Genomic DNA, 14,945 nt, shown 5'->3' on the forward strand with positions numbered 1-14,945 from the left:
ACGTTCAGGTAATCTCTTTAATACTGTGTAATACTTTTCTTCTTAAAATACAGCATTTCTTGAGGTAGACCATTACAGCTCAAAAGCATTTCTTATTCTTTCTTCTTTCTCAGCCATTAATAAGCCATGAATTAAATACTTTCATGTACAATATGTTGCAAAATGAGGTAGAAATGGTTACAGAGAGTGTACAAATATGATAATAATAATTAATAATAATAATAATAAGTCTTCAGCAACCCAGGACCACTTTTTGGAGGAAGAGGAAGGGGAGGTGACTGCCCCCCGCCTCCGTTAATGCCCTTTGCACCCATGCACGTTCCAAAGGGAAACTGCACCAAAAGAGTGGGAAGCTGCACCAAAACAGTGGGAAACCATCCCAAAACTGGCCAATGCAATGGGGGGAGCGTGTTCTGCATGTGCAGACCCTGAGGTTATGGGGGGGCTGCTCCGAGGTGGCCCCAGAGCAGTTGCATCCCCAATACAATATAGAGCAATAGAAGAAAGGGATGAGGAGCTGGCTTAATTGGAGACAAGAAATGAACCCCCCACACACCTTGAGATGCAAAGTGGGGTCCATGGGGCTCTGGGTGATGCATGGTGGGGGTGGTTGGTCAGTGAGGAGGAACCCACACTCAGCCCAAAACCAGGACTGTTTTGGGGGGAAAAAAGTGGTTTCCTGCAACCTTGTGGTCACCACCAGCCTCTGCTGGGGCTTTTTGGTGCTTGGAGGACGGTGGGAAGCTAAAACCTCCTCTATTTGCCATGCAAAGGGAGCAGAAGCCTGACCCGAGAAGTGATGCCCCAGCTGCCACCCTACAGCACAGACACTGCCCCTTGAGGACACGTTGCTACGAGAACAATGGTAACCCAAGGAACTCAACTCATGGCATAAGAGATGTGAAATGCACCCAAAATACATTCAACTTTGCTCTTTGTAACAGCTTCAAGTTTCTTTTTGTCTCTTCCTTTCTTCCTCCAGCCCTTTTGGAAGCAAATGCAATGAAGCAGCTTTGTCCCAGGTCTGAAAACTCTTTAAAAAGCTCTTTTCCTACCATAAAAAGAGGGTTTAAAACACATTCTTTTCTCTTTTTGCTGAGGTATTTCTTTTCCTGAGTAGTTCAAAAGCAAAAAACAAACCCAAAATCACTACATACCTTACAAAAATAAAAACCCAAGTCTAGGAGATCCATCTACAGCCTTTAACTCCAACACCCCCCGGTTTGTGGCTTTCCCCTCCCCATTCATTCCCCCCCTGGATCATGGCTGCCGGTGCCATGGGCGAGGGGCTGCTCTGCTCAAGACGCCCGAGGTATTCCTGTTGGGAACAATCAATCAAAGGGATATCAAAAGGAACGGTAAGAGTCAAGCTGTCGGGTAGCCGAGGCTGGAAAAGCGGATGCGGAGGCGTCTCCGGCCCCGCATCGCTGCGCCAGGGATGGATGGACGGGAATACAATAAATAGGTTATCCTGAGTTCAGTGGGAGCCGGAAAACCAAGGAGAGGAAAAGCCTGGCCGAGGCCAAAGGAGTCGGGATGAGGTTTGGTTATGCAGAACCAGAGCCTCCCCAGACCCCAATGCAGCCCCTCCAAGCGGTCCCAGTGCCTTGGGATGGGGCGAAGGGTCCATCCCGGTGCCCCGCGCCATCAGTGCCTGGTGCCGTACAGTTTATCCCATTCCAGGAACAAGTCCAGCTCCTTCTGGGAGGCAGCGGGGCGCACCTTGCAGAACGCCTTCTCCAGGTCCTGGTAGGAAGGGGGCTGGAGCTGGCCCTGCAGCCCGTGCAGCGTGGCGGCCCCGGCGCGCTGGCACAGCTGCACCAGTTCGCTGCCCGAGAAGCTCTCCGTGCGCTGCACCAGCGAGGACATCTCCCGCTCGCTCAGGCAGCAGCTCTGCTGAGCCAGGGCGTGATGGAGGATCTGCCTCCGGGCGATGCTGTCCGGGGGGGAGATGTAGAAGCGCTTGGCGAAGCGCCGGTGCGAAGCTTCATCCATGCTGCCGGGCCGGGAGGTGGTCCCGATGACCACCACGCTCTGCTCCGATGAGGTAGAGACGTCGTCCAGGTAGGAAAGGAGCTGGGACTTGAGGCTGCTCACGTCCTCGCCGGCCCGGGCCAGCAGCAAGGCCTCGGCTTCGGTGATGAGCACCACTGCGGGCTGCCGGCAGCTGGCCACGAAGAACACGGTCTGCAGGATCTTCTCAGCCTCGGCTTTCCACGTGGAGAGCAGGGCTGTCCCGCTGAGCTTCAGCAAGGTGGAGCCCAGCTGCGTGGAGATGCAGCGGCTCAGCAGCGTCTTCCCCGTGCCGCGGGGACCAAAGAGCAGGATGGTCCGGGGCGGCCGTCCCACCCCGGTGTAGGCACCGGGGCGCAGGATGGGCCACACCAGCTCCTCCTCGATGGTGGCCTTCACAGAGACCTGCCCGGCGATGTCCGTCCACTGCACGGGCGGCCCCCGCTCCACGATCTTGGTGTTCACCAGCTCCAAGACCAAGGGGTCGACGCTCTTGGGCTGCTCCTCCACTGCTGCGCTGCTGAAGAGCGGGGCTTTGGGGGGCAGCCGCAGTGGGAACGGGGGCCCCGGCTCAGTCGCCCGTTCCCCATTGGCGAGAGGCGCATCCCCGGTGCCGTAGGGCGGCGAGACCATGCCCTTCATGGGCTGCCCGCTGTACTTGCCGCTGTGCTCCTCGGCATTCCCGGCTCCCGACGCCCGCTTCCCGGGCTTGAAGGCCACCTGCGGGGACTCGGCGTTGCCACCGAACCCATTGCCCCGGCACTCGCCGTTGTCTGACAGGGGGTAGGGGGACTTTGGCTGCTCGTAGCTGTATTTCCTATACCTGCCCTCCCCTTCATCCTCCTCGAACGCCTTCCTCTTCAGCGTGCCGGCTGCCTCGGTGCCAAGGGGGGGCACTGCCAGCGGGGCCAAGCCAGCGCCCTGGTACCCATAGCCGGGGACTCCAGGCGGGCGGGCAGCGGGCGGCGGTGCCGGGATCGGGGTGGGCGCCGCGATGCCGGAGGGCAGGTAGGAAGCAGAGGGATGGGGAGCGTGGATGCTGCCGTAGCCCGGCTGCGGAGGGTAGCTGCCGGCTGTGTAGTTGTACATGGGGCCGGAGGAGCCATAGCCCGGCACCAGGGCAGGAGATGGGTGCGGGGGCTGCAGGAGCCCTGAGCCATGGAGGGCAGGGGGGTGCGGAGGGGGCAGCGCTGCCGCCGGCTGGGTGCAGTAGCCGGAGGGTAAATAGGTGCCGCCGTAACCTGAGGGATACTCCTGAGATGATGCGATCCCGGCGGAGCCGGCGGCGGCTCCTCCACAGGAGTTACCGGGATACATGGGATCGGCGAGGCCGGCGGGTACCACGGGGGAGCCGCCGAGCCCGATGGCCCCACCGCTGGCGGGGGGCACCACCCCCTTGGTGCCGGGGAGCCCATCGTGGATGGGGGTCAGCGGGTAGGAGCCGTCGGAGCCGTGGCCCCCCGGCCAGGGCTCCCCATCCCCTTTCTGCCCGTTAACCGGCCCGAAGGCTCCGTCCCCATAGGCGCCGAGCGCCGGGCGCTCGTAGGGCGCATCCAGCACCCCCGAGTACTTCTCGGCGTACCTCTTGAGGAGGTTGGAGGCCGTGAGGGCTGAGATGTCATCGTTGGCCCAGGCGTAGTTGAAGCGCTGGCGGGTGCTGGGGTAGAGGTCGGGTTTGTGCGCTGGGGACGAGGTGGTGGAGGAGACATCGAGGTGCTGCTCCGGCCACTGGTTCAGGGACTGGGCATGCTCTGGTGACCAGTGCATCTTCGACAGACCTGTGAGGGACAGGAGAGCGCCGGTGACAGTGGAGACGGGGATGAGCTCCAGAAACCACCCTGGGATTGGGCCACATCGTGGCGTGGGTTGGGATGGAAAGGACCTTAAGATCACCCAGTTCCATGGGCAGGGACACCTTCCACTGGAGCAGCTTGCTCCAACCTGGCCTTAAGCACTGCCAGGGATGGGGCATCCAAACCTCCTCCATTCAACCCATCCCAGTGTCCCAGCACCCTCACCGGGAAGCGCTTCCTTATCTCCAACCTGAACTCCCCCTGTTCCAGCCTGAACCCATCAGCCCTTGTCCCATCGCTCCAGCCCCTGCTGCAGGTCCGTCCCCAGCATCCCCGTAGCCCCCTTCAGACACTGGAAGCTGCTCTCCTCCAGCCCCAGTATTCTCAGCCTGGCTCCGTACGGGAGCTGCTCCAGTCCCTGCTCGCATCCCGGCTGTGAACGTGTCTCAATGCTCCCCATCACCCCCCACTGTGGGACCCCCCCATGCCTTAATGCCCAGCGCCTCCGGGGACGGCTGAAGCAGGAGCCAGGAGGGGACCTCGTGCTCCATCCATCGCCTCCCTCAGCCTTTAAGCCACTTTGTGGCCACCGCACAATTAGATTACTTAAGGCTTTAATTGACTTAGATGGCATTTGTGCTTCCACTTTGGATATCAAACTTCCACAAGAGGATTTCAATAGCGGCTTTCCAGGGCTTGAGCCGGCCTCTTCCCTGCATTTACTGGCCATTATTAAAGTGCTCCCGTTAGATAAATGCTCAGCCTGCAGGAAAGGGCCCTTTTAACACACGCAAAGGAGAACGTCGCCCATCCTGAGCCCGGACAGGATGGGCACAGAGGGATGGAAAGGGAGAAATAGGGCTTGGATAACTCCATGCGGAAAAAGACTCCTTTTAAACACAGCTTTTTGTAAAGGGGGTGCTCCTGCTCTCCTTAGGGATGAAGGAGGTGCCACCACCACGACCAGCAAATCCCAGCCCTCAATGGCAGCATCCACATCCTCACCCTCACCCATCCCTCCCGGAGAAGGGAGAACCCAAGCCCCACTGTGACCCTTCTGTCCTGCATCAGCGAGCTTCCGAGGACACACACACAACAGCGGGCACTTCCCTAAGGAACACCCGGCTTTTCCCTATGGCACGGCTCGATACCAACACCCGAATCCCAGTGCTCAGACACCAGAAGCCTGATGCTGGGAATTGCTTTCCTAAGGGCCAGCTGAAAGCACCACCACAGCACGGGCTGCTCCCTCCCCATCCCTGTGCCCTGTGAGGAGCAAGGGGATGCTTGGATCCAGAGCAAACCCGAGCGCAAAGGCACCGGGAAGCAAACCCGGCTCCAGCCATCCCCTTTAAAGGCGGGATGCATTTGGGAAAGAAAAAGCCAAAACCTCGGGAAAACCTGGAAGCACAGGGAGGTGGGGGGGGGGGGAGGGCTGTGGGCAGGGAGGACTTGTCATGGGCTTGAAATGGGATGTGAAAGAGGTGGCGGAGCGGGACAGATGTTTCAATGCTCCCCTTGGCAGTGTGAGAAAATGACTGTCCAGTGACCAAATGGCCGGGCCGGTTCCCACCCTCGCTGCTGCCCATTATCCCTAGGGATAGGGGGACAAAGGCGGGCAGGGGGGGCTGGGCAGGGGAGAATCCCATTGTTCCCGCCCGCCCTAATTATGGAAATCTTGTTAATCTATTCAGCAGCGACTCTGAGCCGGGCTTTTGTTCCGGGGCTGCCCGCCGAGGGTGTCCAACGGCTCCGCAATGGGATGGGGTGCGCTCCCTCCCGCTGGGAAAAGTGCGGGATGGGGGATTGCAGGCGATGGGGAACTGCCCCAGCAGCATCCCAGTGCTGATGCCTTTGTTGGAGCAGGGATCCAGCACCCCCAGGCCTTGGATGCAAAGCACCCCATGGATTCCTGGTGCTCCCAGCCCCAGGTACACACGCAGAGGCACTGGATGTGTCCCGATGTCCCCTTGGACACCCTTTGCTGCTCTGCAGAAGCATCCGGAGCGGGATGCTGCTGCTCTGGGTGCAGGAACGCGCCCATGAGCTGCCTCCACGATGCTCTGCTCGTCCTGCCGCTGTCTCCCGGCGTTAAATCCTCCTGCAGAGCTGCCAGCCTGGAGGATTTATGCCTTTTCCAAAGGACATTGAGCAGCTCCATTATCCCTGTAGTGACCTGCGGCCTGATGCGATCGCTTCCCAAGGCAGGGAAAGCCATCCCTGTTCCAGGATCTGCCTCCTGTGCTCCCAGGTATTCCAATTTCCGATGTGCAAACTTTGGGCTAAGAAAGACTAAAGGATGCTGAGAGTCTCCATTCACAGCCCAGCCTTGAGTGGTCCCCACGGCCCTGCTAACTTAAGACTTCTCTTAGCACGGATGTTGTGTGAGATGGATCTTCTGTGCTGTGCCCAAGCCAAGGACATGGACCAATAGCACCAATGCAGCCTCACATCAATGCAAGTCCTGCCCCAAAGCTGGGTTCGCAGCACTGAAGGGTCTGATCCATGCAGGATGCTCCAGGTCCTGCAGCAGCCTCAGCGATGTCCTCATGGCGGGGGAGAAGAGACCCAAGCAAGCAGGAGACAGTGGGAATGAGTTCTTCTTTTAAATCAGGCATTTCCTGATGACTTGCTCAGCTCCTGTTGCCAGGAGCTTGGCCTGGGCTTCATCCGTGCCTCCTATGAGCAGTGTGGGCAGGGTGGAATGGCATTGCCACCAGTCACATCCCAGCTATACATCAGAATGCTCCATTTACACTCACTGGGGCTTGTGGCAACACCTCTGAAATACTTCAGCGCCAATGCTGTAGATTACAGCAGCATTTGTGCACGCTGACGCACACAACCCAGCTGGATATGGGTCATCCCTAGTGAATCCCTACACGGTGGGTCCCGAATAGGCAGAAGAGCCTGGCAGTGATTCACATGGGTGGTGGAGCTGGTCCCAAAGCCAGGACTAGGGCAAAGCAAGCACAAAGCCACTCTTGGCCATGCTATAACCCAAGACCAATCCCTGGCAGCATTTGCAGGGCTTGGGATGTTTAAATCCCCCAGCCCGAGCCCGGAGCACAAACACCAAGTTTTCCAAGGCAAATCTGGGTGGTTTGGCAAATCCCTCGGGAAGCAGCATTTCTTTGTCCACCACATTCCCCATCCCCTCCGCACTGGTGCCGACAAAGCGGAGGATGGAATTGCAATCAGAGCAGAGTCAATGTACATATGTTAAAAGGATTTAGGCTATCTCCCACCCTGCCCTCTCCCAACCCCCTGGAGGAGCAGCCTGAGCCCTGGCTGGAGCGAGCCAAAGGCTCCGGTATCCGCTTTGTCCACCCATATATCAAGTGCAGAGCAGCTGGACACCAGCACAGCCGGCAGTGACCAACGGGCCCTCGTCCATCTGTGCTGCTCCGGCACCAGCCCAGCAGATGAAGCATTCATGGATGTGCTGAGCATCACCCATCTGTCACAGTGAGAGGGATGGGAATGTCACCGGGAGGGAGCGGTACCCAGCCTGGGAATGCCCAGATCCAGGGGATATGGCATTGAACCCCAGGTAGGGTTCATAGTGAGCTGATGCGATGGCATGGGAGATGGATGGGAGGAAAAGAAGCACTAAAGGGACCTAAAATACAGTGACGAAAGAAATCAGCCTCCTGCTTGCTGCAAGGATGCTCCTTGGGATGACATTCCAGCTGTGATCTCCACCAGACCTGCCTGAAGGATGCTCCTCAGGTAGGAAGGAGGTTTTATAGCAAGAGCATCGCTGAGCATTCAGAGCATCCAAGACCGCTGCCAGATCCCTCTAAGGACTGAAGCTCTTCACCCAAATGCCATTCCTGGATGCTGGACGAGCTCCCCAGGGGCTGGGTTGGACCCAGAGGATTATATTGGAGAGGAAAACCCATTTCTCATCAGCAGAACCATCTCCCCAGCCAGACGTGGCCCCAGAAGAAGGCCGGGAGGTCAAATGGACCCTTTTCCATGCTTGTTTCCTTTTTCCAAGGAGAAAGCATTGCCATCACATCCCATCTTCCCACAAGCACTTGGATGAAGATGCAGCTCAGGAAGGGGCTCAAGGGACCGGGTACCCCCAAACCCTCTCATCCCAGGGTATTTTCCTTGATGAAGCTCCAATAACAAACTCCCTTGGGAGAAGAAGCCAAGGCAGGAGCCACCATTCCCTGGTCTATCTTATCCTGTATGGGCTGGGGTCAGTGCCAGGGGCTGCAGCAGGGACCTGATTTGCTCCATGCACTGGACCCTGTCCATGGGGGCAGCAGCTCCACGGAATGAATCCATCTTCATTAACTCTGATTCTAGGGAGCCTCCCAGCCCCATCCAGCCCCATCCAGCCCCATCCAGCCCCATCCAGCCCCACGCACTGGTTGTATTTTCCACCTCAGTGCTCTGCCAGGCAGCGCGATCCACAGGGAGCAAAACCTCCCCTTTCCCATCAATCCTGCAGCTCCATCCTTGCGGTCCCCACGTGTCCCTGTCACACACCCCGCGGGATGGGGGACCCCATTCCCTGCCGAACACCTTCCCCTGCCCTCGGGGCTGGGCTGGGGGAGGCCTCTCTCCATAGCCTTTGTTTTCCCAGCCTTTTGACTCCCGGATTCTTGCCTGAGCAGCCTGAAAAGCCGCGCTCCCTCCTGCATCCATTCACTAATGGATTTTCCACAAGTCCCCCTGGTTTGGGCTCCTTTCTTTGCTGCCCTCATCCATGCCCGAGCCTGCAGCAACCCTCTCCCAGGATGGGCTTTGGGAATCACACTCAGAGCAGCCACCCCTTCAGCTCCCACCTCCTGCACCCTGCGAGTCCGCACTGGAAGACTGTTATAGCTATCGTTATACACACACCTCAACCTGCCGCTATGGGACTGCTGCTTGTAAATCCCAAGAGGTTAAGGAATAACCCGGTGGGAGCAGCATCGGGCTGAAGGTATCAATGGGAAACAGGGAGAAGTTTGGAGCCGGGCAGGCTCCGTGCGCATCGATCGGGGCAGCGCCGCTCCTGCCTCCCGGAGCTAATCCTAGGGCAGGAATAATTCATCTTCCTCCCTCTCCAGCAGCACTCATTAAAAAGTAATCACCTTGGAGGGGATGAACAGCCCAAGGTCAGCTCTGTAATGGAGTTATCCTGGAGCATGTACCTGGCTGTGACCACAGCCCTGCCCGTGCAGACCCAGCAGCTTCAAGCCCCATGGCTGGCTCCTACCCCACTGCTTGGATGGGATCAAAATGCAACTGGGAATATCTTGACATTCCCAGATCCTCCCTTCTGTGAGCATCCGGGGCCGAGCACCCAGGTCATGCTGCTGGACGTTGCTGTCATTGACTCCAAGCACCCACAACAGAGCAGGGAATGTGGCACCATGGTGCACTCTCAGGTCACCAGGAACCATCCCAGGCACCACTTTCTTCCCACTGCCATTCCCAGGAGGAAGGGGAACGGTCACTCCAGCACAGCCAGGTCTAGCAGAGCCCAACCTCACGTTGGCATTTTAACCCATTGATGTTGGCCAACACGTGGCCTTGTGCTCATAGGAGATGCTCTGGGGATGGAGCACAGGGAACAGGAGGCAGGATGGGGCCGGTGATTCCAGCTCCGGCGATGCCAGAAGGGGTAGGAAAACCCCTGCACCGAGCAGGGCTGGACCAGTGATAACACAGTGCAGAGCACAGGGGACACCATGAGCAGGGATGCGCAGGACAAGCCTTTCAAAGCACACTCAACCTCTCTAACCTCCTGCACGCAGCACATCGCCCCTGGCCTTTAATTACGCATTGCTGCAGCCATTAGTCCTCTCGCCATCAATTACCCCCACGTTATCCTGCCCCGGGAGGCAGTGGGGTGTGTGGAGCAGAGTCAAGTGCTTTGCTTGGAAAGGAAGGAGAGAAACAGCCTCCGAGGGGAGCATCCCTGGGCTGCGGCAGAGCCAAAGCAGCAGACAAAGCAGCAGGTTCCATGAGAGATTAATCACAGGGAGAGGACCTGGGCTCCAGCATCCCCCGATGCCACGAGTCCCCCCCAGCTCGGTGCTGCCGCTGCCCCTCTCATCTATTGACACAGCAAAGTCTTTGTGAGGAGCTGGCTCCTCTTCCGAGCGCAGCCGGGGCAGGGAAGGGGCACACTTATTCCGCTATTACTCACCTTGGGTTTTGTAGGCAAGACAAGTGTGGGTTAAAGTGCAATTTGCCTTGACATTAGTTTTCATTTTCTTAGGGGGAAAAAGGCAGAAAAAGTGGCTCTTTTCTCTGCTGAAAGAAAACACTCGCCTGGGTACCACAGCTCTACCAGCCAAGCATCCCTCCCGGGAGCGCATCCCACCAGGAAGCGCATCCCCGCATCCCGGTGCAGCCCCGGGCAGCAGCACAGCATCCCTGTCATGAAATAAACATGATTGAGCTGCCTGTCCTCAGGAGAAAGGAGGCAGGAAGAAACCCCTTCATGTGCATCCTCCCCTGCTCTCGCTGTACGTCAGCTGCATCTGCGAGGCCTTGGCTGAGTTTATTGGGGCCTCCATAAAGATGAGGGCTTGCTGATAAGCGACCCGAGGCAGCAGCGCTGGAGGAGAAGCTGTGCTGGGGATCTGTACAATTTAACCAGCATTAACTTCGGCTGATGACAGGCCACAAGGCCAGGAGAGAGCTTTTACAACACCCTCATAACACAGCAAACTACACCTCACTGCAGAGAGCCGGTGCTGCCTTCCAGCTCCTGCTTCTATTAGAGGAGAGCTGAGCCCACGTGTGTGTGCAGCAGCATCCTCTGCAAACCAAGGGTCCATGGAGCAGAAGAAGCACCAGGAAAAACACACCTGAAGCAATCCCAGCAGTGGAGCCTGCAAGGGGATAAAGCCGGTTTCCAGAAGTGGGAATTGCCAGGGCTGGCACTGGGAAGAACTGGTTTAGTGGTGGACTTGGCAGACTTGGGGTAAAGGTTGGACTTGATGATCTTAAAGGTCTTTTCCAACCTGGATTCTGTGATTCCCTGCTGGCTGCTGATCCAGTAATGGGAATTCACCTGCTTAAATCTGGTTTAGCCCCAACAGCTCCCTTTAATTGGGACGCTGGCACGTGTGTCCCATGGGATGAGAGAGCAATGACACAAAAGGGACCAGCAGCACCAGCAGCACCAATGACCTATGTGGAGCCAGAGCACCACCTTAACCAGCGCATCCATTAACCAGCAGAGGAAGGCAGTAAATGAGATGCCGGGAGCCTCCAGCTTTCCTGCACGCTGCCAAATTCCAGCTGACATTTGGCCAGATGCGCCAGGATCTGCCCTGAGATGACAAAAGGAGCCTCCCCGGCAGCCCGTGTCCAAGGGCAAAGCTCCGCTTCCAGCCATGGAATCACTGGAGCTCAAACCCTAGAACTGAAAAGTGTTTACAATGGCATCAAGGCAAGGGTCAGCGTGGTGCAAGGGTCACTATCGCTTCTCCAGATGCATTAATGTCATTCCCTTTAGGAATCCTCGCTCCAATCGGGTGCTCCTGCATCTGCTGCCGTAATCCATGGATTGAGGGATTTCTCCTTCCCTACACACGACCAGTCTCCTTCCAGCTGCCGGGATGAAAGCTGGGGGGTGCAGAATTCCCCAAACCATGCCCAAAGCAGAGACAGAAAGGAAGAAAGGAAAATATTGGGCTGTTTGCAGGAAAACCTGGAGGCGGCATTCCTATCGCGACGGAATAGCTCCCTCATTAATACAAGTCAAGTCCACAGCAAACTGCAGACACAGCACACACTCCCAAACTCCTTCCAGCACTTATTTAAATGATGAAGGATGATTCCATCCTTATGGAGGTGATGCTGTGCCACATGGAATCGCTTTATTCCTTCTCATCCCATGGGATGCAACACTGGCTTTGGAGGCAAATGCTCCCGGAGGCTTTTGTGTTTACCTTTTCCAAGGGGGAAGGAGGAGTGGATGAAGTGACCTGGTGGCCACTCCCTTGGCCTAAGGTTAGGCCCTTGCTTCTGTGTTTGGGCACCCAACGTAACGGCGGCTACTGAATTCCCTGGGAGCGGAGGATGGATGCGGGATGGGGGCTCTAAACCTAAGGACAGATTTGGGAACACCACAGCTCCTGTTTGTCTCAGGCTGTACAAACACGGGAAGCGGCATCAGGATCACCTCCTCCTCCTCCTCCTCATAGGAAGGCAATGGGAGCCTCAGCTGCACTGGGGAAGAAGCCCATTGCCAGCCAGAGGCGTGAACCCATGACCACAGACAGGCTGCTTGCTTCAGCTGCTGTGTCCCACGTTTCACAGCATCCAGGGAAACCCGCTCGGCAGATTTCCCGGTGCTTATTCCCCGTTTCACTGCAGGGAACGAACTCTGATGGGACTCAGGAGAGGTTTGGCTGATGAGCACCGAACCCAAGATGCTGTTAAAGCCCCAACCCAGACCTCAGAAAGGAGAAGAAAGGCCAGGAGAAAGGGAGGGAGGAGAAAACAGGGGCTCCTGATAAGCAATTGTTAACATGCTCCATATGGGACACAACTTGCCTCTCTGTTTAACCCAAATGATAATGGCTAAAGGGAAGAATGCGGCGGGGGCTCGGCGGGAGAACAAAGGCGGCTGCGAAACCCATCCCTGCTCCTGAGAAACCCAATTGTGAGCAGGGAGAGCCCCCGGCTGCTCCTTCTCCTCCCCGGGAGCTTTGCGGCTCCAGCCGGGAGCAGGGAGGGGAAACCGCAGCCGTCAGCAAGGAGCTAAACCCACGAAGTACGAACAGGGCCATTCCCCTGAGCAATAATAAACTTCAACAGGAGCAGCACTGATGTAAACACGGAGCCCGTTCCTCTCGGAGCTGGGATGGATTCAGCCCTGGGTGTTTATGTTATTGCGGGATCCCGCAGCTTTCCGAGGAACACAATGCAGTCCGTGCCATTCATTATCCCCCAAGAGAAAATGTCAACACGCTTGGGCTAAAGAGAGCTAAACCAAATGTTTAACGGGATAAACAACCCCCGGGCCTCAGATCCCGCTGGAATGTTTCATTCAGAACCACCTCCAAGAGCAAACAGGCGCCGGAGCATCCAGGAGCAGCAGAACCCGGTGCCCTGTCATTGCCGGAGCAGCCACCAGCGCCCCGGCAGCCCCCGTGGGGAGGAATCCAGGGGGAAACCTTGGCAATTCCCATGCATGGGATGAGGAAATCAATCCCAAGCCGTTATCAGTGCATTCAAAGGAAACACCACACGCGCTCGAGGTCTCTCATCATTTCAGTTCTGCACATCCAAAGCCCCGAAATCTGCCACAAAACCAGGATCCAGCCAATGGCAATGTTAATTTTGATGATCCCAGAGTGAAGCTTGGAACGCTGTAAAACAGCCTCCAAAGCCGCAGGTATTTATGCTGGAACGCACTGGATAAAGCTGTCTTAGACCCTTTCTTCCCCCAAAGCCCCTCGTTACAAGATGCCATCAGCTCCTCCGCGCCACGACTGTTTTGGAGGCGAACGAACGCTCCAGCGTGCGCTTGACGTGCGGCAGCGGCCGGGGGGAGCGCGCATTGTTCCTGGATGGAGGGAGCGATGGAGGGGTGGAAAGAGGAAAGGAGGGACGGGAGCAGGGATGCACGGATGGGATGGACGGAGGGGGCGTCCCTAACCGCCGTGCTCACCCCTCCGGCCGCGGGGGCCGGCTCCAGGCGCTCCCTCCGACGGGCGGGCTCATGTCATGAGCACGTTTGCGCGGAGCCCCCGCAGCCCTCCCGGGATGCGCCGTTGCGTTACCGGGGCTCTGTTACCGGGGCTGGGTGCCCCGCAGCCCCCCGCGGCCCTTCCGCAGCCCGCAGCCCGGCGGGTTTCTCCCCCAGACCCGGCTACGGGGCTGCCCCGTCCCCCCCGACCCCGGTCCCGCTCCCTGCCCGTCCCGGCCGCGCTCACCTCCTCATGCCGGCGGGCCCTAGCGCAGCCCGGCGGCGGGCGGCCGTGCGGGGCGCCGCATCCTCCCGCTGCCGCCCGGACAATGCGGGGCGGCCCGCGGGCGGCGGGGGCTGGGGCCGGCGCTGGGGCTGGGGCCGGCGCTGGGCTGGGGCTGGGGCTGGGGCTGGGGCTGGGGCCGGGGCCGGGGCCGGGGCCGGTCCCCGCCCGCCGCCCATGTCCCGCCCCTGCGCCGCCGCGGAGCGGGCAGCGGGGCGGAGCGGGGCGCGGGGAGGAGCGGAGCGGAGCGGATCCATCGGCCGGGAGCAGGGATGGGGATGGCAAAGGCTCCGCTCCGGCCCCGCTGCCCGCCCGGCACAAAGGCGGAGCGGAAGAGCGGGCGACCGAGATCCCGGCACCCCGAGCCCCTGCACCCCAGCATCCCAGCATCCCAGCCCCCATGCGCCCCGAGCCCTGCACCGCAGCATCCCAGAACCCATGCGCCCCGAGCCCTGCACCGCAGCATCCCAGAACCCATGCGCCCTGAGCCCTGCACCGCAGCATCCCAGAACCCATGCGCCCTGAGCCCTGCACTGCAGCATCCCAGAACCCATGAACCCTGAGCCCTGCACCGCAGCATCCCAGAACCCATGCGCCCTGAGCCCTGCACTGCAGCATCCCAGAACCCGTGCACCCCGAGCCCTGCACCGCAGCATCCCAGAACCCATGCGCCCTGAGCCCTGCACTGCAGCATCCCAGAACCCGTGCACCCCGAGCCCTGCACCACAGCATCCCAGAACCCATGCGCCCTGAGCCCTGCACCGCAGCATCCCAGAACCCATGAACCCTGAACCCTGCACCGCAGCATCCCAGAACCCGTGCACCCTGACTCACAGCTTCCCAGCACCCACGTGCTCCGTGGCATCCTGATTCCACAGTACCCTTGCCCCCCATCCCCATGCACCCTGTACTCCAGCTCCTCAGCACCCTGAGCCCTTCACCCCAGCTCCAGTCCTGCCTGTACCCCCAAGGACCCATTTGCAGGCCATGGGCTGGGTCCTCAGCTGCTGAAGTGCTCAGAGGAATCCCAAATACCTGGAATACTTTCCTACTATTAGTTTACGGTGCAAAAATAAACCATTTGCCCCAGGGATACGGTGTCGATGGGAGGTGGCCACAGCACAGCCCATTTACTGTGGCACTGGGCCATGCGCTCCCTTCTCTGTGCCCCAAAATTCACCTTCTTGGGGTGGGATTGCAC

The 14,945-nt window shown here is 58.6% G+C and overlaps 1 protein-coding gene across 1 annotated transcript; it reads right to left on the minus strand.

Moving 5' to 3' along the window:
- Positions 1-1,273: 1,273 nt before the first annotated feature.
- On the minus strand, positions 1,274-13,800 carry FIGNL2 (fidgetin like 2). Its single transcript, XM_065659646.1, has 2 exons — positions 13,709-13,800; positions 1,274-3,791 (listed from the first exon to the last, which is right to left on the minus strand). The coding sequence occupies exon 2, from the start codon at positions 3,778-3,780 to the stop codon at positions 1,648-1,650; it is 2,133 nt and encodes a 710-aa protein (XP_065515718.1). The 5' UTR covers positions 3,781-3,791; positions 13,709-13,800; the 3' UTR covers positions 1,274-1,647.
- Positions 13,801-14,945: the final 1,145 nt, after the last annotated feature.

Source organism: Lathamus discolor, chromosome 23, assembly GCF_037157495.1.
Source record: "Lathamus discolor isolate bLatDis1 chromosome 23, bLatDis1.hap1, whole genome shotgun sequence".
NCBI lineage: Eukaryota > Metazoa > Chordata > Aves > Psittaciformes > Psittacidae > Lathamus > Lathamus discolor.

What these genes read in the sequence shown, in the direction of transcription:
- FIGNL2 (XM_065659646.1), bottom strand. Translation starts at nt 3,780, where the DNA reads ATGCACTGGTCACCAGAGCATGCCCAGTCCCTGAACCAGTGGCCGGAG.